This window comes from Carassius auratus, unplaced genomic scaffold (genome assembly GCF_003368295.1).
Source record: "Carassius auratus strain Wakin unplaced genomic scaffold, ASM336829v1 scaf_tig00040374, whole genome shotgun sequence".
Taxonomy (NCBI): domain Eukaryota; kingdom Metazoa; phylum Chordata; class Actinopteri; order Cypriniformes; family Cyprinidae; genus Carassius; species Carassius auratus.
The window spans coordinates 1-22,392 of NW_020526587.1; the positions used below are offsets into that span (position 1 = coordinate 1).

The 22,392-nt window shown below is 36.4% G+C and overlaps 1 protein-coding gene and 2 long non-coding RNA genes across 11 annotated transcripts; 1 reads left to right on the top strand and 2 right to left on the bottom strand.

Annotated features, from left to right (window-relative positions):
* Positions 1 to 3,651: 3,651 nt before the first annotated feature.
* Positions 3,652 to 14,668, top strand: LOC113084595 (uncharacterized). Of its 9 annotated transcripts, XM_026254911.1 has the most exons (14): positions 3,652 to 4,052; positions 6,453 to 6,682; positions 6,803 to 6,893; positions 8,074 to 8,134; positions 8,413 to 8,487; positions 8,734 to 8,826; positions 9,172 to 9,216; positions 9,320 to 9,391; positions 11,144 to 11,215; positions 11,312 to 11,365; positions 11,532 to 11,579; positions 11,669 to 11,874; positions 12,977 to 13,133; positions 14,447 to 14,668. In XM_026254911.1, exons 5-14 carry the CDS (start codon positions 8,439 to 8,441, stop codon positions 14,548 to 14,550), a joined length of 900 nt encoding a protein of 299 aa, XP_026110696.1. In that variant the 5' UTR covers positions 3,652 to 4,052; positions 6,453 to 6,682; positions 6,803 to 6,893; positions 8,074 to 8,134; positions 8,413 to 8,438; the 3' UTR covers positions 14,551 to 14,668. The 9 variants fall into 9 exon arrangements, with proteins under 9 accessions (XP_026110696.1, XP_026110698.1, XP_026110695.1 ...); XM_026254913.1 differs by lacking the exon at positions 3,652 to 4,052 and having other exon boundaries at positions 6,289 to 6,682; positions 11,532 to 11,573; XM_026254910.1 differs by lacking the exon at positions 3,652 to 4,052 and having other exon boundaries at positions 6,291 to 6,682.
* LOC113084598 (uncharacterized) lies at positions 8,398 to 9,312 on the bottom strand. The gene is made up of 3 exons (XR_003283777.1): positions 9,139 to 9,312; positions 8,731 to 8,814; positions 8,398 to 8,479 (listed from the first exon to the last, which is right to left on the bottom strand). It is a non-coding gene; the product is annotated as an uncharacterized LOC113084598 (long non-coding RNA).
* On the bottom strand, positions 11,127 to 15,031 carry LOC113084597 (uncharacterized). The gene is made up of 4 exons (XR_003283776.1): positions 14,655 to 15,031; positions 14,433 to 14,494; positions 11,659 to 11,832; positions 11,127 to 11,207 (listed from the first exon to the last, which is right to left on the bottom strand). It is a non-coding gene; the product is annotated as an uncharacterized LOC113084597 (long non-coding RNA).
* Between the last annotated feature and the right edge of the window lie 7,361 nt (positions 15,032 to 22,392).

The following is a 22,392-nucleotide window of genomic DNA, read 5'->3' on the forward strand; positions in this document are numbered from 1 at the left end:
CAAACATTTCGAACTTCCGTTGTCGCAACTCTCTCTCTCTATATGGCTCTGGCCGGGGTCTGTGCCCACCGCGCGCACAGCCTGACTCAACTTTGAGTGACATCCCCAGCAGTGCGTTTTCCTGAGGTAAATTACTTTTTACTTAACCTATTTAGTTAAATGACTTTTTAAAAGTATGGACCGACAACAAAAGTAAATTACATTTAAAACTATGAAGAAAGAAAGTAATAAATTGTAATTATAATAACAATCCGTCTGAGGGAACAGTTCGTTTTTCTGAGGGTTATACTACTAAAATAAATAGCAGACGTTTTCACTCATGAAACCAGTTAAATTGTAGTAAAAATTGGACTTATAGAAATTTTTCTTTTCCGTTAAATGTATCACATTTCACGAAGACGATTTTCCGTCGTTTAATATATAGTTACCAGGCCGCTCATCAGCGCCGTTAAACACCCGAAATGCCGTTACATCCGTGTGACGTCATTGCTGATAGAGCCAATCCGCTCCGTTTGAGAGACGCTCTTTCATTTTAGAGTTATGTGCATGTTAACATTACTTTAAAAGAGACCAATAATACAATTATTCTTAATAATATCTTCATTAATTCACAATTGTATGGAAAGTAGTGCGTTGTCAGGTTTAACCGCGAGCGCGTAAAACCCTTTCTCTAACACACGCTGGCGCGTGCACTTAGAGAGAGAGCGAGAGAGAGACAGACAAGAGAGAGAAGAGAGAGAGAGATAAACTCATAAGCCTTGACACCTTTATAGAAATCGGTGATTCTCAAGAATGAAAATGCATTTTTACTTTGGCTTATTTGTTAGTGGGCTGTAAGGTCTCATCAGAAACATTGCTCTGCATTCTCTTCTTATCATGCTTTATCAAATAATATTATACATATCCATCAGAGACTATAAACTTTGGGATTTAATAGACTTACAGTGAAATTAATTATCTTCTCTCTCTTTTCAGTGTCGATTGCCGTCTATTGTTGTAAGTGGAGTCAACGCCAATTTCTTATTTGCCAGATTTATCACAAACATGTTTATCAATAATCACTGATGAAAGTGAAAACATAATGTGTACAGATATATCTCACTCATATGCGTTGTTCTTTTTCTCTGTTTTCTTGTTTGTCTACAGTAGCTACATACACCACAACAGCTCTTTTAAGAGCACCATCTTGGAGAACGTCTTTGACTTTGTAAGTATTATATTTAAAATGACCACTCAGTATTTGGGTTTAGATCAATTACAACAATATCATACAGCATGTTAGTAATGTCTTAATGAAGACATTAAAGGAATACATAAAGGAATAAAAATAAAAAAATTATTAAATGCATGTATGAATGAAAACAAAACTAGCATCGTGCATCTGATTTGCCAGATTCATCATACATCCTAATTAATCAATAACCACTGATGAAAGTGAAACATTTTAATGTCTACAGACATATCTCACTCGTATGCGTCTTCTTTTTTGTCTACAGCAGCTACATACACCACAACGGCTCTTTTAAGAGTCCACATCTTTGAGAACATCTTGACTTTGTAAGTATATATTTTAAATGACCACTCAGTATTTGGGTTTAGATCAATTACACATCATGCAGCATGTTAGTAATGTCTTAATGAAGACATTAAAGAGATTCTTACATACATAAATACTAGCATCCTGCTAGTCTCTGATCTCTGATTTGCCAGTTTCATCATAACAATTGATTTTGATACCAGGAATTCACATTTTTAAAGGATAGTTCACCCAAAAATTTAAATCTGTCATTAATTACTCACCTACACGTCCATTTCTATTTTCGAAACACAAATTAAGATTTTTCGATGAAACTCTCCAAAATGGCAGAAGACGTAACTCAGGAAGATAGCAGTTGAAATGAATTGTTATTTCTGTTATCTGTGTGCTCAAAAAGTATTCTCGTACCTTCATAAAACTGAAGTTGAGCCACTGATGTCACATGGTCTGTTTTATTGATGTCCTTACTACGTTTCTGGACCTGGGAACATTACAGTTGTATTGAAGTTGATATCAGAATTGCCCATGCAACTAGAGTGAAAATAGAATTACTGGTATTCTAAATAATATTTTAACTAAGAAGAGGTATGCTAATGAGTTAATGAATATTAAGGAGATCTGCTTTTCCCATAATCTTCTTTTTAGAGTCAATTTAGGCAAAAGATGGAGAAAGAACATTCATGGGACAGAATATTTTTTTAGTCAATAAAACAATCATATTATGGCTAGAATTCTTTTTTTTTTTACAAATATTTGTTAATTGTTTTAAAGTAGTTTTATCCTGTTTCTATTATTGTTATAAGTCCTTTGGATGATTAAAGAAAAAACAAATGAACAAGGCACCACTGGATTCAAAACTCACCACTTAAACCATCATATCTTGGTAGCAGAAACAATACATATACATAACTATAAAAGATTATTTATATTATTCTGGGTCAATCTTAAAAAATATCTTTAAAAATTTGTTCGGATGACACTGTCTCATGACTAGACATGTGCCAGTATTCGGTAATGCAATATATCACGGTAATTAATATGCACAATATTGTTATCATGGGCACTTCTAAATACTGTGAATAATTATATTACAAATTATTTCGAATGCGGGATGCATTTTAAGAATACTTTTTCCCATCAACTGGTCAAAATGCACACCACCACTGTATGTGTGTGCTCTGATGTAAACAAGCACACATGACAAGCTCATGAGGAACACTCGAATGAAAGCACATTCATTCTGACAGCAGATAGCGCTAAACTGCAGAAAATGCAGCCCTTACCCTGGAAACCCCCAAAATAAAGCAGCTGCACTACTTTCAAAAAACGTATTTAAGTAACATGCCCTAGATATTGTTTCAAAGCGTTTTGATTCTTTGTTGTTTGTTTACACTTTACATTAGGGCTTCATTAGGTAACAAACTGCCAATGAAAATTTCTTCTGAACATTCATTGATCTTAGGGTATTCCAATATTTAATAACACAGTGTTAAAATCTAAAGTTGCAACTGTGTCATTTAATGAGCTAACATGAACTAAGACTTGTACTTTTTTAACAAAGATTAATAACTTCTGTAGCAATGTAGCTATTGCTTATTGTGAATGTTAATGCAGTAACTAAGGTTAACTAATGAGGTCTTATTGTAAAGTAATACCAGTAGCACTTTATTTTACAGTCCTGTTCCTCATGTACATACTATGTACTTATTATAGTAATTACAATAACTATGTAATAACTAGGTACTAATCCTGAACCTACCCCTAAACCTAACCCTACCCCATGTAGTTTACCTTGTATTACCAGCTTTACTAATTACTAACTTTCTTAGATAAATACAATTTAAGTACACTATAAGTACGTGTTAGTAAACGTACTGTAAAATAAAGTGTAACCGGAATACCTATTGGTCTTTATAGTTCTTTTGCACTTTAATCTGTGTAAAACCTTAACTTTATATATTTTTCTGTATTGCTTTATTGTATTTTATTTAAATATTCTTTTTTTTTTTTTCTTTTTACGAAAAAAGTTATTAAACCTGTTATACTTCATTATAACCATTTTTTATACTAAATTTCAATATTGTGATAATACCGTATACTGTGATAAAGCATTAGTAATTAAATCGCAACATGAAAATCTGATACCGGTATATCCCTACTCATGTCATTAAATTTTGGTCAGATGAAATTTATATTTTTACATTCATATTGACATTTTAGCCATTCTTATGAGTTAAGTTCCAACCCTCATCCAACAATTATCATCTGGTTGGAATTAGAGAAAAAATTTCAACTAGTTGAATTAAATGGATAAACTATTTAAAATAAGTGACCACACATATTTATTAAGCTTTTGGATGCTATTTCCAGGCAAACATTTAGATCCAATACTTTAAACACAACGACAAAACTGACATTACCTGTTATATTGCTTCCCCAATTACAGAAAGTTCTCTACAGTCAACCACACTCACTCAACAACGTTATCCACAGTTCACACTTGATCAAAACCAAGGTATGTGTATTTATTGTGACAGAATTATTAGACATTACGCATTGTCACGCATATTAGACATTGGTTCTGAATTCCAATCTTGGGGACCTATAACACTACCCATTCTGGATGTCCGTCTCATCTAGCATGCTCTGTTGGCTTAAGGGGATTCTATTATATGATGAGTTAAACCACATGTAAAAGACATCCAAAATGTGCAATGCAAGTGTCTTCCAAAATTTGAGTTGAGAACCACTGCATTTGGCTTATCAGGTTAGTGCACTGCATTTTCTGTGTGTGTTAATATCACAGTACCATGGATTGCAAAAAACCATCTTACTGGACATTGCGAAGAAAAGCCAAGGCTAAGGTGGACAAACAACTCCAGTCAATGGAAGCATCACTACCATCATCATGGAACATGGAACAGTATGGTGGCATGAACAGTGACACAAGCAGCATCGCTGATGACAACAATGACTTTATGGACGGTTTGTCCCATATTGATGAGCCTGAATGTGTCACCATGGCAAGTGCTTCACATAGCAGTGAATCTGACACAGACTCAGACACAGATTCTGAACTGCATCCAAATTCCCTTAATGATGACTTGGCAACCTGGGCAACAGAACAACAAATAACACATGTGCCACTAAATTCATTACTTAATATCCTCCGCAAGCATGATCTGAATCTGCCAAAAGATGCCAGGACACTATTAGGAACAGCGCGTTCAAATAGAACTGAAGTCCAAAACAAGGCTGGTGGCCAGTACTATCATTTTGGTTTACTGGAATCCATTTCAGGTGTACTCTACAACAACATGGACATTTTGCGGAATGTGAGCAATTTGAAGCTCCAGGTGAGCATCGATGGTCTGCCTCTCTACAAGAGTTCATCAACTCAATTCTGGCCCATTCTTGTAACTGTGCAACATTTGGTGCAGGAGGAACCTGTGACAATAGGTTTGTTTTGTGGTGATAGTAAACCAAGCTCACTGGATGAGTATCTTGAAGACTTCATCTGTGAAATAAAAGACTTAAGTCATGGTTTTGAATTTGAAGGACTCAAGTTAACTTTACAGCTTACCTCAATGATTTGCGACGCACCTGCACGTGCTTTTCTGAAAAAAGTGAAGGGCCATGCAGGCTACCATGGATGCGAAAAGTGCACTCAGGATGGTGTGCACCTGGAGAACAGGATGACATTCCCTAGAAATGATATGCCTCTTAGAAATGATGACAACTTCAGAAATAAGACTGATCCAGATCACCATCATGGCATCTCACCACTAGAAGAAACATCCTTGGATATGGTCTCTGGATTCCCCCTTGATTACATGCACCTTGTGTGCCTTGGTGTCATGAGGCGGCTTCTCCACTTGTGGCTTCGACTGGGTCCTCTAACTTGCAGGCTGTCAGGATTTCAAGCCACTGTGCTGACAGAAAGGTTGGTTGGTGCCAAAAAAAATGTACCTATGGAATTTGCGCGCAAACCAAGGGCAGTGAGGGAAATAGATCGTTGGAAGGCGACTGAATTTAGACAGTTTTTATTGTACACAGGCCCTGTTATGTTGAAAGACCTACTCAGCACGGAGGTATACAAAAACTTCCTGCTGTTTTTTGTGGGAATCTTCATCTTGTGCAATAACAGCCTAATTGGTGATCACATCGACTATGCCAATGATATTCTGCGACTTTTTGTCACACACTTTGGACAGCTATACGGCCCCAAATTCCTGTCCTACAACGTCCACTGTCTTGTACATCTTGCAGAAGATGCAAAACACCATGGTGTCCTCGACAACTTCAGTGCTTTCCAGTATGAGGATCACCTTAACAAGCTGAAAAGACTCCTGCGGAAACCTACATGTCCTCTGAGTCAAATTGTGAGAAGGTTCTCAGAAATTCAAAGCTGCAGCAAAAAAAAGGAGAAAAACAACCAACCACTGCTCAGAAAACAACACACGGCTGGCCCTCTACCTGAATGTTTTCATGGATCTTCACAGTACAAAGAAATAAAAACCTGCTCTTACACTCTTAAACTGGACCAGGCCAACAGTTATGTTTACATTGATGGGAAAGTTGCAAAGCTGCAAAATATAATTTCAGCGAAGGATGACATTTACGTGGCCTACACTACCTTCAACAATCATGAACCTTTTTTTGATTATCCCCTTCCATCCTCAGAACTTGGTATTCATCTAGTTGATGGCATCTCAGGACCAACACATTTCTGCAAGTTTGAGAACATTGAGGCGAAAGCTTTCTTAGTTCCTTATGACCGTAATTTTGTTTACACACACACTAATTTTTTTTATTTTTATTTTTTTTGGACTTGCTACTTTTATTTTGGGTAACTGAATCATGAATATGAACAACTGAAATGTAATAAGAATCGTTACACTTTATGGGGCTTTAGGTTGTTCCAGCTAAAATAAAACAACAACAAAAAGAACATGTACCTGATAGTGGAGTTCGTCGGAGAAGGGAGTACCGGTCCTGTAGCAAGGTCCTGGTACTCAGATGGCCACTCATGGTGGCCTCCATACAAAGACTTGGACCGGTTACTAAAGAGCGTCAGGTTGATGGAGGCACCACAGCCAGATAAGGGTTGGACCAAGCATCAGGCCAGAATTCTACATGAGTCGGGTAAGCAAGTTAAAATACACTTTAAATAAACATTAAAAACAGATGACAAAATTACTAATACATGATATTCCACAACTTAATGTTTTCATGAATTAAGTTCACATACTTTGATAATTTCAGCATCATTTGACAACATTTCCAAAAAATGGAAAAGGGCATGCTACACTTCTGACATCTCAGAATCTGAAAATTCTATAAAAAGAATTCACAAGTAAGTTGTAAAAATACATATTTCACTTTAAAAAGATACATTGAAAAGTAATTTCAACAAACAGTAATATTCAGTCTTCTGAAACTATAGAAAGTTTATGTGAGTAACATAGATAAATTTAAGTTATTTACTTATAATCTTGAATTCAGCCCTACCTTTTCACTCACAATTAGTAACCAGCCATGTTCAGTTTCTAATGCAAGGCTCGACATTAACGCTTTTCAGCTTGTCCGGGACAAGTGGATTTTGTGAAGGGGCAAGTGAAAGAATTGTACTTGACCGACAGGACAATTAACCTCATTAAAATTTGAATAAACAATAACTAGGGCAGCATGGAAACTTTGGCGAGAATGACTCTGATTGTATTACTTTCAGTGTAAACTCTGATTAAGGTCACATAAGTTGAGGCTCGTACAGCCTGTCTGACTCGTGGAGAAATCAAAACTATAAGCGCAACAGCACACACAAAGAAACAAATGTGAACAAACATAAATATTCTAATTCCATCAGGTGCGTGATTTCACATAGAGCAGCTGTTACTACACAGAGCCGTTGATCACAGACATGCTGTGCAAATCCTAGCATATAATGAACTTGGATTTGCGCAGCTTGTCTGTGAACCACGGCTCTGTGTAGTAACAGCTGCTCTATGTGAAATCACGCTACTGATGAAATTTACCGCTGATTAGAGAACCAGCTTTACTGAAGAGATGTGCATTAATCATCGGCCGATATATATCGTGCACCCCTATTTAACAAAGTCTATACTAAAATTATTTTAGTCCACCAACGTTAATCCAGTCATTTATCTCCGGTCTGGTCTAATTCTCGGATTAAAATCACTGATTTTGCAATATGATTGGTCAGCCTGCATGTCAATCAAACTTTCTGCAAAGGGTCAATTTTGGCAATTTTTTTGCCACATTCACGTAAGAAGAGCTTTTTTATATATATTTTGGCCTTTTCCTAACCTTCCTGGGTTATTGTACGGTGTCAGAAAACCTGTATATAGACCACAGAAAGTAGTATGCACCCTTTTTGGAGTTTGGAAATTAGGAAATTACACTGTATTTGTTGCTTTTTTTTGTTTTTGATTTTTTTTAAATTGACAAACATGCTAGTTTATTACCTATATAATCCATTTTTGTAAAATAATCTAATTCCCTGATTTTGCTCTTAGAAAGAAAACATTCTCATCAGATGATGAGCTTCATGAAACCCCCAACAAAAAAGTTAAAATGGTAAGATCAATGTATAGCACAGGCTCTCGTGATTTGTTGGTTTACATCACTTTTCTTTTTCAGCTTCACCCAATTCTGTTGCTGTTTTAACAGTTTGGACAGAACTACTATCATTACATTCATAACTTGAGGATTTACATACTAATGATGATTTAATAATAAACATTTGGTTGCCAATTAGAAGTGATAGCAATCTCAAGCTTTAGTAAGGCTTTGTGTAGTACAAAATCTTGTTTTGTGAGGCAGACATAACATCTACATACCAATTCTTTCAACAGCACTTGTTAATCACCACCAAAGGGCCATGGAGAAGCCAGAGCAGGCCCGTTTTGAGACTTTCCCCAGCTGTCAAGGTAACAGGCTCTACATGAGTACTGTAAACACAATGTAAAAGCTGTAAATTCACAGCATTTATGACAACTCAAAAGCCTGACTCCATAACAGGGTGGGTCAAGTTTCTGATTGCTGAATAAATAGATGACATGCAGTTTGTAAACTTATTATTCAAGTTGATTTTCTGATCATATTTTTATTCCTTTAATGAATAAAAACCAGCCATTAAAATGAATGTGTCATGTAAAATTATTTAAATTTACCAGTTCCATCATTCTCAGCTCCAGATGTTCCCATGAGCTTCTCCCAGGCAGATGAGCCACAAGATCATTGGGGTGAACACTCACCTGACATTCAAGGTAAAAAAAACAAAAAAACAATTAGTATTTGGTAAAAGAAAACAAAAAGGACAATTACTGTACACACATAAGGTAATTCAGCATGTTATGTACAATCTGTGAGAGAATGCGTTTTCTTTGCTGGGACCTTCAAGTTCCAAGCAAGAAAGAACACAGCGTAAGTTGTATGACTCACTTTTGGTAAATACTGTAGGATTACATCTAGGTTTACTATAGAAAATGTGCTTGTTTAAAGCAAAAAATTTAAAGCTACATAAGCTAAAAGACAAAGAAATAGAGAGCACAATTCAGTTGAAGCAGCAGAATGAGTACCTTTGGTAATGTCAATGAGCTTCTCTCATTCAGACCGCCAGCTGGAAACTTGGGAAGAACACCCATCTATCACTCAAGGTAAAAAACATTAATTAGTATATGGAGGAAATCAAAAACACAATTGCAAATGAGTCATGGCCTAACACAACCTAATGCAGTTTTTTTCACTTTTTCTAATTAGAGAACAAATTCTCTGCCTTAAGACCCTCTCAAGACCAAAGACTATCAACCACACAACAAGGAATAATGCAAAGTAAAAAAAAAGTCAATTTCAGTCATTACTAGGGTATCACTAAAAGGGGTCATATGCTATTTTAAAGACCATTATTTTGTATATTTGGTGTAACAGAATATGTTGACACGCTTTAATTTTGAAAAAAAACATTTTTCAAATACTGTAGATTATTGTAGTTCCTCTATGTCCCGCCTCTCTCAAAAACGTCATTTTCAACAAAGTCCCTCCTTCCGTCAAGCACAGGCTGCTCTGAATGGCCAACTGACCCAATGCATTGTTATTGGGCGAACATCGCAAGCACTCGTCGGAAATGCAACGCCCCTTTCCATAATTGCAAGCTTCATCTTTCAAAGTAAATATCAAGACTGTTAATAATGTCCTCCGTTTTACCTTCAGTTCAAGCCTGAAAGGGGAACAGAGTCGAGTGACAGACACAGTGATGATGCAGTACACAAGCCACGGTTAAGACAGCTTATGTGCTATGATTTCTGACAGTCTGTTTACTCTGCTGTGATGTTACCCTCACACACACACGTAACACAACATGTTACTCTACGCTGCGCAAAACTCTGCATTTGAACAGTCAATAGCAAACACTTAAACTATTAAGAAAACATACTTAAAGTAGCTGATTCAGAATAAGCACCAGATTCAATTCAAGTTTATTTGTGTAGCGCATTTTACTATACAATCGTTGCAAAGATTGTCATAGCAAAGTCGGAATTTACCTTTTTTTTTTTTTTTTTTTTGAAATAGCGCACAGCCAGCCTTGTACTCTCCTAGGTTCACAAAACTGTCATCCATTAAATGTGTTGTACAAATTTGAACATCTGGGCTGTTCTGTTGTAAATAAATCTTAACAATGATTCCTCATTGCATATACTTTCGGAAGGCCACATAAAGTGCTTTTGCTTACAAACACAAAGTGTCTCCCTGACATGACTGCTTTAACACTAACTGCGGTTCCTGAAACCACACCTTTTTTTTTGAGTGAACATTTGGGCGGCATTACGCAAATATTTCCACATCTTGACGTAGATGTGTAGGGGCGTGTTTGAATGAGCCGTTTAGCACGGTCTGGATCAGCCTTATCTTTAAGATAGAATAAATCCTTTAGTGGGAGACTTTAAGCTTTGTAACTCTGTAGATCTTATACATGTACAAATACCTACATAACACACTGAAGAAAAAGAAAAATAGAAACCACATCATATGACCCCTTTAGGAGCCCTTGAGCCAGATTTACTAAACAGGCCAAATTAGCATTAGAGCACAATTCCATAAATTTGCCGATGGGAGGGAAAATTATGTTTGTGATTTACTGACAATGCAAACTTTACAGAACAGACGAAGCCAGATCATTCCCACAATAACCAGTGGAATCTACCAAAAGCAGTGCAAATTACCACCTGCTTTAAGACGTGCCTTTTTTGGGCATTAAAAATATAGCAAATACAAATAATTTGAAGAGCAGAAATGTTATTAAATCATTGCGTTATTCATCTTAATCACCTCCCATAAATTTTGTGTCTCAAAGGAAAACTACTACAAATGCATATTCAAGGTTAAACGCAAAAACAACTGTCCACATCTTTTCAGCACTAATACTTTACTGCGCCTCTTTAGTAAATCCTGACAGTACTATTTTAACACCAAAAGAAGGTTTGTGCTGGTGCAAGCTGTTAGTAAATCTAGCCCATATTGTATCAGTGTCATGCACTGTCAATATAGCAAATACAACTTACCAACTTCACCTTTTTTTAACTCCAGCTGTTCCAGTGAGCTTGTCCAATGAAAATGAGCAAGAAGATGCTTGGGGTGAACACCCATCTAACTTTCAAGGTAAAAGAACATTCATAAACACATGCAGTAAACACATACACTGCAAATTAATAACACTAGGTTTATTAACATTACATTTTCTGTACAATCCATCAGAGAACACAATCTCTGAACAAAGATCCTCAAGTACTCACCAGCCAAGAACAAATAGTAGGTAATTTGTAATTATTATTTTTTTTGCCTGTTGACAGCATCGTTGCTCAAAAAGTATGTGTATCATCAGCCTAAGGCTTTAAGCATGTAGCCATATCTTCAGAAACTCAATTTTTCATGACGTGTTAGTTTAATCACATTTAAGAGCTTTATGTGCTTGCAGGTGCTTCTGGTGTGAGACGATGGACCTGCATCACTAATCAATGTACACGTATGTTAAATTGAAGTGCTAAATTTGTAAAATTATACATCTTATAGTTCAATTAAAATACTCTCCCAGATAAACTTACTGTGTTGCAGCTGTTGAGAGGACAATTCTGGAGGCACTTAATGAACTGGACATGAAGATCAATCATCTGACTTCAGTGGTCCAGTCCCTTGCAGCAAACAACCGTTCCAGTGCTCCAGTGGTGAACAGCGAGGATGATGTCTTCCCTCTCACAACCATGGAGGAACTAGACAAACTGGAAAGAAAATTATCAGAGAAAGCAATGATGCAAAAGATGGTAAAAATCATTGACATTTGAAGGTTTAACAGTTGCAATGAAGTAAATAATATCTATTATATACCCGGTTTCACAGACCAGGCTTAAGGCTATTCCCAGACTAAAATGTATGTGTGAGCTGTCTTAACTCAAAATAACTTGCAATAACATTTCTTACAATATGTCAGTGCCATTGTTTCATCTCAAGATGCACACATGCAGCATTTTTATAAAAGCAAAACTAGGACCTATAGTCCTGATTTAAACTAATCCCTGTTCTGAGCTCAGTAGTAACTGATTACATGCAATCTGGATTACGTAAACAGATTCTAGTAAATAAAGAACTTGTAATTATATAAAATTACATTTTATAAAACTCATAATCAGACTACAGTTACTTTTTATGGATTACATGATTAAATATTTACAATATAGTAATAGATTATTCTACATTCGATTATTAATGTTTAAGAACATAGCATCTGCATCAACACATTGATTTTTACAAAAAAAAATTTTGTCGTCTGATCACCTAATATATTTATTTAAAAGTACTCATGAGATTTTAATATATATATATATATTTAATAATTACGTGTCACATTTCTATGTTCTTTGGTTCTGCGACACTGGTTATGGTCACATGACATGCAGGTAAACAAATAAAACTTATTTTTTTAAATGCTTTATTTTAATTTAAAATCTTTTTGTGATTTAAATAATTATTAGCTTCTCATTAATTGAACTCACAAGCCTCCTACAGTTCATTCACAAACACCAGTTTGAGAAAACTTGACATAATATATTATTTAATGCATTTCATGCTATAAATAACAACAATTAAAATATATTTACTTTTTGTATTTTTATGTCATATGGTACTTTAATTATCCTATTTAAATATGATAGACTACTTTTAGATTACTTTTGACCAAACTCATCTGATTACATTATTTAAAACGTGTAATGTAATGGATTTCATTGCTAACTACAATTTTCTAATGTAATTTGGAATCAGTAACAGATTACAATTTGTGAGTAACTACTCAGCTCGGTCTGTGAAACAGGACCATAATGTTTGGGCATTGTCTATAATGTTTTGAAATGTGTTTTTATTTTTAAGGTGAACAGGTTATCCATCAGTGGAGGACACACACTGAAGAAAACAATATGGAGAATATGCTCCAAGGTGTTTGGTCCTGTAGCCAAACAGCTGAACTGGTGTGGTAGGGGAGAAAAGCGAGGGATCAGGAAAACAAACATAGGAGCACTCCTAATAGGTAAATTACGTCCAAAATGTTTTCCAATGCACAGTGTACGGGGAACACTTTAAATTAAGGTTCATTAGTTAACATTAGTTAACATGAACTAAGAATTAACAATACTACATAATTTATTAATCTTAATGTTAATTTCAGCATGAATCAATGCATTATTAAAATCATACGTTGTTCGTTAAAGCACGATTACCCCTCGTGAGCTTTTCATACAGATTATTAGGCCTACAAAACATAATATATATTATGCATGTGCCTACCAGCAGATACATGCCGTTTTAACAGTGTAAAACGCGGTTTCATACTCACAAGAGCGTTTTAGAAATGTTAACTTTTGTTTTACGATTAACAGTTAGGCTAAGTGACGAAGAACTGTAGATGAACCACAAAATCAGCTGTTACCGCCACTTGACTAAACCACAGAAACAACTATTCGTCAATATTAAGCTAATACTTATCTGTTTAATTTACTTTATATAAAATCAAACATACACCACACATATTAATGACAATGAATCTAGCTACGTTCCTCAGTTTTCCCGCGGCGATCACTTCCACGTGCGCGTCGATGTGATGATTTGTAAGCACATGCGCAGTACTGATGAGGAGTCGACTCCAAAAGAGTCGATTCCTTGAATCTGACCAGCCCAGTTTTCGAAGTAGACTTAATATAAAATTATTAATATTCAACTCAGGCTGTGTCTCCACTAATCTGGGAGTCACTCTAAAAGAACCTGAAACCGGTACCAGTTTAAAGTTTTTATGACTGAAGCAGAATTTCAGCACCACTGGAAATGAACAGTGACCAATCAAATAGAAAGCACAGACATGAAACGTTCTACTTGTATGTTATATTAGCCTACATCACGCTGAGTGGCATTAAAAACAGTAGACAAACATTAATTGCACATCAATTATCTATATTAATTAGATAATATTAAGGCAGGCTGATCATTCTCAGCTAGTAACTCGCATCGGGATCATATGAACAATTAAACAGACATAAGACTAAATAAATGTCTTATTTTACATTATTTTGCGCAGTTAATGCATAATTCTTAAATGAATTTGTTTGGATCTGCATGCATTTATCTTATATGACTAATAGAATAATGAATAATTTAATTGATGCTGATACAGACATTATAGCTTTGGGGAAGGACGGATGTTGCAATCATTTTTTATAGTTTGCTTATCATTGTCTAAATTCATAAGAGCCCAGTTTAAAAAAAACATATTTTGAGGATTTAATTCAACAATAAGTGAAAAAAGTTTTATTTGTTAAACTTATTTAAGTTTTACCTTTTAACATGCAGGAGCAGCTATGAAGAATCCCGTGCTTCCGTCGCCAACTGAAGCAGAGGCTGAAAAACACAGTAAGGATTATCTCCGCTTGGCCCCAGGGAGAATGCCTTGTTAGTCAACTTGATTTTTTGTTGTTTGTTTGGTTGGTTCAGGATTAAAATAATAATAATAATAACATAAACGACTGCTTATTTTCATTCACTGTTAATAAAAGGATACAAATCATTCAACAGCATGTTGTGTTCTTTCATTCTGAGTGGAAAATACTTGGGGTTAGTTATTATACTTTTCTCATATGTGAAGACGCATGCATAATCAGTGTAACTAAAGCTGTGATCAATAAAAGGAAATATGAAGGAACGTATAAAATCGTACAATTAAGAACGACGTCGCAAAACGCCCTAAAAATGACGTCTCCCAGATGCAAAAGCATACATCGCACAGACGTCCCCGCGACGTACCTGTGCTATCTGGTACACCCCAGCAAACACAGAACGTTGTGAGGACGTTGCCAGTTAGTCGTCGTTTGGTCAGCGCGACATTACTTTATGGCAACGTTGTGAGGACGTCGTGGTAAAGTTCCATTTTTTTTTTAATCTTGGCTAACTTCCCAGAAACGTCGTGGGCACGTACTCAAAAGACGTCGCTAGTTAGTCCCATTGGGGACGTTGTAGCGACGTGGTCAGCTGGTCTTCAGATAACTTTTAATATTATTGCACTAGATGTATTATTATTATTAAGATACCATTTGAACAGCATATTCTTTGGGAAATATACAAAAAAATTAATCAAGCATGTTAAAATAATTATATATATATATATATATATATATATATATATATATATATATATTAGGGGTGTAACGATACGCGTATTCGTATTGAACCGTTCGGTACAACGCTTTCGGTTCGGTACGCGGTACGCATTATGTATACCGAACGGTTCGTTGGAGTATTTAATTATATTTGAAAAAAAAAAAAAAAGAGAGAGAGAGAAATATAATGATATGCGTTCAACAAGGTAGCCCAATAACCCAAACAACGTAACAGGCAACGCCCCTGACACTCCCGAAGAAGAAAAAAACACCATCTTATATGTTTATGTTAGGCTACTCAGCAGGCGCTCGCTCACTCAGTACGCGCTGAAGGCTCGTTGCAAAATAGCTAATGCGTTTAACAGACTAGAAATGAGAAGATCCTCCAATAACCAACAGGTCTGGTGTTTGGGTGCACTTTGGATTCCCTTTAAGCTATAATGGTGATGGCAAGAGAGTGGTGGATAAAAAAACAACGGTATGTCGCATCTGCAACATGACAGGGTACACCAGCGGGAATACAAAAAAAAAAAAAAAAACACCAGCGGGAATATCTGGGATATATGCGTCAGTACTATCTGGGAAAAGACGAAAAAAAAGGAGAAACATGCACGCAGCAAACTATCCCTGCAGCATTTAGACACTATAGCTTACAGGGAATCCAACCCAAACACCAGACCTGTTGGTTATTTTAGGATCTTATATTTCTGGTCTGTTAAATGCATTCGACATTTTGCAACGAGCCTTCAGCGCGTGCTGAGTGAGCGAGCGCCTTAGGGGCCGTTCACATATCGTGCCTAAAAACGCATGGAAAACGCTAAGCGCGTCTTTCTCCTCCTTTCCAAAGCGCTCGGGCAGAAGCGCTCATGAGGCGTCTGTCTTTGCTAAGCAACAATGACGTGCTCTCTCCATGAGACGCGGAAATTTCAGCGAAGGATAAATGGATTTGCAGCTCTAAAAATCGCTTGCAGTAGCTCTGCTACTAAATTTATTTCAAAATTGCAATCCATATACAACTATGATCAGCTGATCCTTCATCTTGGCTGAGCTCTCAACGTTGTTACGGGAAAGGATGAAGCTGATTGGTTGGTTCTTGTCACATGACCCGCGGTGCGCTTGCGGCATTCTGAAAAGTTGAGATGTTTTTACATTTTGCTGTATCTAAAACGTATCGAACCGAACCGAACCGTGACATCAGTGTATCGTATCGAACCGAACCGTGAATTTTGTGAACCGTTACACCCCTAATATATATATATATATATATATATATACATATATGCCATCAGTTTAAGAACAATAAAATAAACAATTTACTTAGCAAATGGTGATAATGTTTGTTAATGAAAGAGAGTACGGGACAAATTAACATTTAAACCTTAAACTAGCAGCGCACGTCACTTTCTGAGTGAAGTGCGCGACGTGCGCGTGCCCGTCATTTTGTAACGGTCAACTTCCAGCAGACGGACACGGAGGAAAGGTAAGTCCTATAAATCTACTTTTATTCATAGATTTTAACTGATATAACGTTAAATGCCATCATAGAGGAGTAGTGTTTTGAATTTTTGTAGGTTTTCTCTTTCAATTTAATAAATAAATGCTCTGTTTGGTTAATTAGCTCAAAAGCAGTCTCAGAGGTGGTCTAAGGTAACGGTAACTGTTAAAATCGAATATAACCTTACCTGTTTTAAATTATTTGAAATTTATCACCATAAACTATACAGTGTTAACTTTCTAATAATTAAATGTTTAACCGTAGTAACGTTAATTAGTTTGTTTGCTGCTCGAGCTTGATGATGCTCATCAGAGGTGGGTAGAGTACCCAAAAACTTTACTCAAGTAAAAGTAAAAGTAATTCTAGAAATATTTACTCAAGTAAAAGTAAAAGTACTAGTCTTGAATAGTTACTTGAGTAAGAGTAAAAGAGTATCGGATAAAAAATCTACTCAAGTAGTTAGTTACTAGTTACTTTGGGTCATATATACGGAGCCTTTTTTTATATAGATATATAGACAAAAAATGTAAGTAATGTATGTGTGTGTGTATAAATGTATATATTTCATCAGCCTTTAATCCAATTTATGTAATTTATTATAAAACCCTGTCTGTTTATTTAAGTAACAAATATAGGTATCATGCCATAACATATTTTTAATACGACTGACTTTATTTTAAATGTGAATTTAACATTGAAAGTTAATGTGATATAAATATTGCTACTAATCTTTCATTGTTCAGAAAGAGAGCAAATAACATTTACATTAAACATAATTTTCACTGACAGTCTAGATTTCATTCACTCTCAGAAACTACCATTAAAATCACTGAAACTGTTAACACTGTGAAATCAATATCTTAATTATAGATTCGTACACACATCTGCACTTTGTTGTTTCTGACGAGAGAATTCGGCAGAAAGAGGTATTCAGTAAGTGAGCGAGTGAAGGAAGCACCGGCATTTCAGCGATGACTCATCGGAACACCTCTGATTGGCCATTGCATTCAAAAGCTCAACAGAACCGTGTGTGATTGGTTAATGCGCAGCGCTGTAAAAACGCGTCTGTCTCTGGCTCAGCGCCAGCAAGCGATCACAGATCTGAATTTAGCAGCTGATGATATGACTTGCTGAACGTACTCGCACTGGTGTGATTGTATTAAAATTAATAAAATCTTAATCGGCTATTCTTTGTCTTTTGGAAGCTGCATTCAACCTGTTATAAGCCACCCAGACAGCACACATACGTTGTGCCGATGTCGAGCCGACCTACAAAATTCCATCGGGACGATATCGCTCAGGGAGCGTTTGCTAATAGGCAAGATGTCTCAGCGACGTCGGCCTCTGATCTGAAATGCTCTCCGGCCGATGCTGAGACGATACATCCCGGCAGCTCTGCGTGGACGCGGTTCACCGGCGTTTTGCTCTTCGTTACGGACCACCCGCGGCTACCGCCGCCCCAGCTAACACAGTTACGTTGTGACGACGTAACTGGACCAGACAGGCCCGTCGTCAAGGGGGGGCATCGGGGGGCAGTGCCCCCCCAAATGACTTTTTGTGCCCCCCTAAACGTAACGCACAGAACAATTAACCAAACTTGCATTACTGTGCATTCACACCGCCGGCGTTGAGAGCGTCAAAGTGACCGGAAGTCATTCATTTTCAATGTAAACCAGCGGCGAGGCGCGGCGCGACTTGGCCTTTGAGAGCGTCGAGCAGAGTTGAAATCAAGGCAACTTTATGGTAATGAGCTATGACGCGGTTGGGCAGCAACCAATCGGAACGTAGAAGTAAACCGCTTGAGAGGATTCCAGAGGACGCAGCTCCGATCACATTAGTTCCCAAGCACAATAGAGGACAGGTTGATTATTGCTGTTTCGCGTTTGCAGTAATCTATGATGTGTCCCTGTTTGCGTACAGGGACATAAAAAAATAATTAAAAGTGATACGTGGACCAAGGTGTCTGAGATCGTTCATTTTAAGTAAAGGATCTTAATATTTCGTCCACAACAACATTTAATGTGATTAATTAATAACGTTAACCTCCTTGTGGTTAGTCTGCATAAGATCAACCAGTCTGTTTGCTTTGCGGCCACTGTCAATACAAATTAAGCATTCGGTCAACATCACAGCGATCACGAATCTTCCTGCAGCGTCGTGATCAAAGCGACAAGAGCGATTTTTGACGCTGCCGACGCCGCTGGTGTGTACGCGCAGTTAGGCTGTTAATATTGAGTGTTATTGATTTAGCTTCTTGCTTTAATTACGTTGTTTCAGCAGAACTTGACTCACAGGAACAGTAATCACTACAACAGTAACACTAGAAATGCATAACACATTACCTTCAGAAATGATTCAGAAGATTCTATTCAACGCATTATTACACAGAACATAATTGTAAATATAATTATATTCATAAATGACTGTTAAAACATCCCAAAAACAGCACCCAAACCTTGCAAAGACCTACCTCATTAATTATTCAAATACAACAACCAATGGCAAGTCTCCAGCAGCAGACCTTTCAATATGTTATTTTTGTGTTAGTAGTTTTATTAATTCAAATTACAATATTCAGTTTGTGTGTAAGTATATGTATATGTATATATAAATCATGCAATTCATTTAGTTAAGCATACAGTATTGTATTGTTTATACGCAATTCCTTTGCGCAGCTGGTTGCGCGTTGCATGCGATCTCAGAATAAGTTTTTGGCGGTTTTGGAAATGTTAAGAGACAATAAACAGAGACGTTGAGATCAAACGGTGAAGTATTTTATTTGAATAATTGAACAAAACCAGACTATTGTGGTCTATTTTAGTTATAGCCTAATATGGGTTTATGTTATGGTCCGTCTCAGATCATTAAAAAAGTGTGCCCCCCTATGAAAATTAAATGCCCCCCCATTTGGTTTGTTCTGGCGACGGCCCTGGGACCAGACCATATTCGTTGCAGCGACATCCCAAATAACGTTCCAGCGACGTAACTTTGTGATTCCCATATCCGTCGTGGCGACGTTATAGTGGAACGTCGCTGGAACGTGAGGAGTACGTCCCAGCGACCAAACTGGCACGTTATGAGAACGTTACTATAAAGTACCATATTGGTCGCAGCGACGTACCATATAACGTTCCAGTGACGTAACTTTGTGATTCCCATATCCGTCGTTGCGACGTTATAGTGGAACGTCGCTGGAACGTGATGAATACGTCCCAACGACCAAACTGTCACGTTATGAGGACGTTCTTATAAAATACCATATTGGTCTCAGCGACGTACCACATAACGTTCCAGTGACGTAACTTTGTGATTCCCATATCCGTCGTGGCAACGTTATAGTGGAACGTCGCTGGAACGTGATGAGTATGTCCTGACGACCAAACTGGCACGTTATGAGGACGTGACATTACAGGGTCATATTGGTAATTCATATTTTCACCTCACCATTACCTTGAAATACATAAAGAACTAATAAACTCAATCCATCTCTGGTGCAAAAAATAAACCTTATGAAATCTAATTGTAATCTAATTATAGGGGATTCATAGTTAATACATTAATTACATACATGCAATGCAAACAAATACAAAAACATTACATTCTACTATAAAATAGACAAAAACACACTGCATTCATACACAAATCAATATTTATTCAGCACTACTTTGTACAAATACGAAGCCAAAACATTTTGAACATCGCACCTGTTCTTTAAACATGCAAAATGTTACTAATTTATGAACACAGAAAACTAAACACATCAATTCATAGATTACACAATATAAACAATAGAAAAATTTTGTCTTAAAGATGGGGAGATGGTTAATGACGTTATTAGTGAAAATTAAAAATAATTATCAGTAAACTTATTGATACAACATAATTTAGTGCAACAAAAAATACATGATAAATAGATATGAAACAATTCAGCAGATACTGCACAGAGATTCTGCACAAAGTAAAACTGTGAGCGTCGTATATGAGGCTCCTGGTATAAATGTCTGGTGGTGATGTGCTTTAATTACACGACATGCAGGAAAAAATTTAGGTTAATTCATGCGCACGATTTTCTATTTCATTCCCTCGATTTGCTAAAACGTGTACACTATTTATACATCAAGAGAACGAATTAGTAAATTGTGCATACGATTTAGCAAATCAATGAAATGTAAAAGTAATCGTGCACGTTTAGTACATAGAGGGAACGAATTAGTAAATCATGGACATGATTTCTTTCTTTTTCTTGCATGTCATGATCAGGGCTCTGTGCTCACTATCAGAGGATAAAACTAAACAATATAGCAATTACAATTACAGTTTTATGAAGAAAAACATTCATAAAGCGTAAAGATATGAAAAATGAACAATATAGAGATTTCTAGCATCTCTCCTGTATTATTTGTCCCACCCGAAAAAACAAAGTTTTTTAAGAAAATGAGCGTACTGACTTTCTCAGAAGAATCTGTGATTACTGACTGTGGAGAAGACTCTTTCAGACAGTGCTGAGGAGGCAGAGTTAGGTGCAGGACAGCTGATAGAGAAGAGGAAGAGTGTGTTTCTTACCCCAGCAGCAGAAGACAGGCTCTTCTGAGGGAAGGACAGGAGGCTTGATGCAGTGTTTTGCTGTAGAACAAGGCTTCTTCTCAGCACCTGATCGTCTTCAGAAAAGAGTTCCTCTAGTGTAGAGTCAGACACTCAGACTTCTTGCAAACTGGAATCTTTTAATAACATTTAGCATATTATTGTAGCCATGTTCATTGTTTTTATTATAACACATGGCAAGCTTATGAGAAAATTGTTAAACGTGTTCTTCCTCCTCTTCTTCATCCTGGGCCTGCTGTCAACATCCTCTGAGCTGAAAGGGAGGATCATCTTGTTAATGTTGCTCATGTATGTTCACAACCAGTCAAAATCTGGAATCTCTTCTTTATGGTTTTCAAGAGAAGTCTCTTCTACTCACCAAGGCTAGATTAATTTGATAAAAAAATTTTTTTAAAGTAATTGTAAAAAAAACAGAAAGAAAGAAATAACAGTTTTCATACTCTTTTTTTGAATATACTTAAAAATATTTATTGAAATAATTATGAGGCAAAGCTGAATTTTTCAGTAACTTTACTCCAGTCTTCAGTGTCACATGATCTTTTTCATATACTGATTTGCTGATCGGGAAACATTGCTCATTATCACAAATCAGTGCATTTACATGCACCTAATCACATTATTGGTGCTATGATCAAAGTGTACATCTGCTCATGACATACATGATGTGAATCACATCTGCAGTTAGCTTACTACGGTCCTTAGTTCCACTGAACTCTATTGGTAAAGAAGGAACTTGTGACCAAAGTTGGTTTTAGGGAAACGCACCCCATATTAGAAATGATGGGGAAGAAAACTTAGCATTTCTGGAAAGTTGAATTTTTTCTTCATTATTATTTTATAAAACACAAAGTTCAAAACATTGAAAAAAAGGTAATCTTTTGTAAAATTACAAAAGTCTTCTCTACCACTGGTTTTCAATTTTATGCATTCTTGCTATTAGCCAACCACCCCCAAATAAAATAAATAAATAAAATAAATAATAAATAAATATAACTGTAGTGTAGACAAAATGTTTGGGCAGCACAACTGTTTCCAACACTGATAAT

Bases quoted from the DNA above. Each gene is read 5' to 3' on its own strand.
- LOC113084595 (XM_026254911.1), top strand. From the start codon at position 8,439: ATGGAGAAGCCAGAGCAGGCCCGTTTTGAGACTTTCCCCAGCTGTCAA. The intron at 9,392-11,143 runs GTAAAAAAAAAG...TTTTAACTCCAG, and splicing joins ACAACAAGGAATAATGCAAA to CTGTTCCAGTGAGCTTGTCC. The intron at 11,580-11,668 runs GTATGTTAAATT...ACTGTGTTGCAG, and splicing joins CATCACTAATCAATGTACAC to CTGTTGAGAGGACAATTCTG.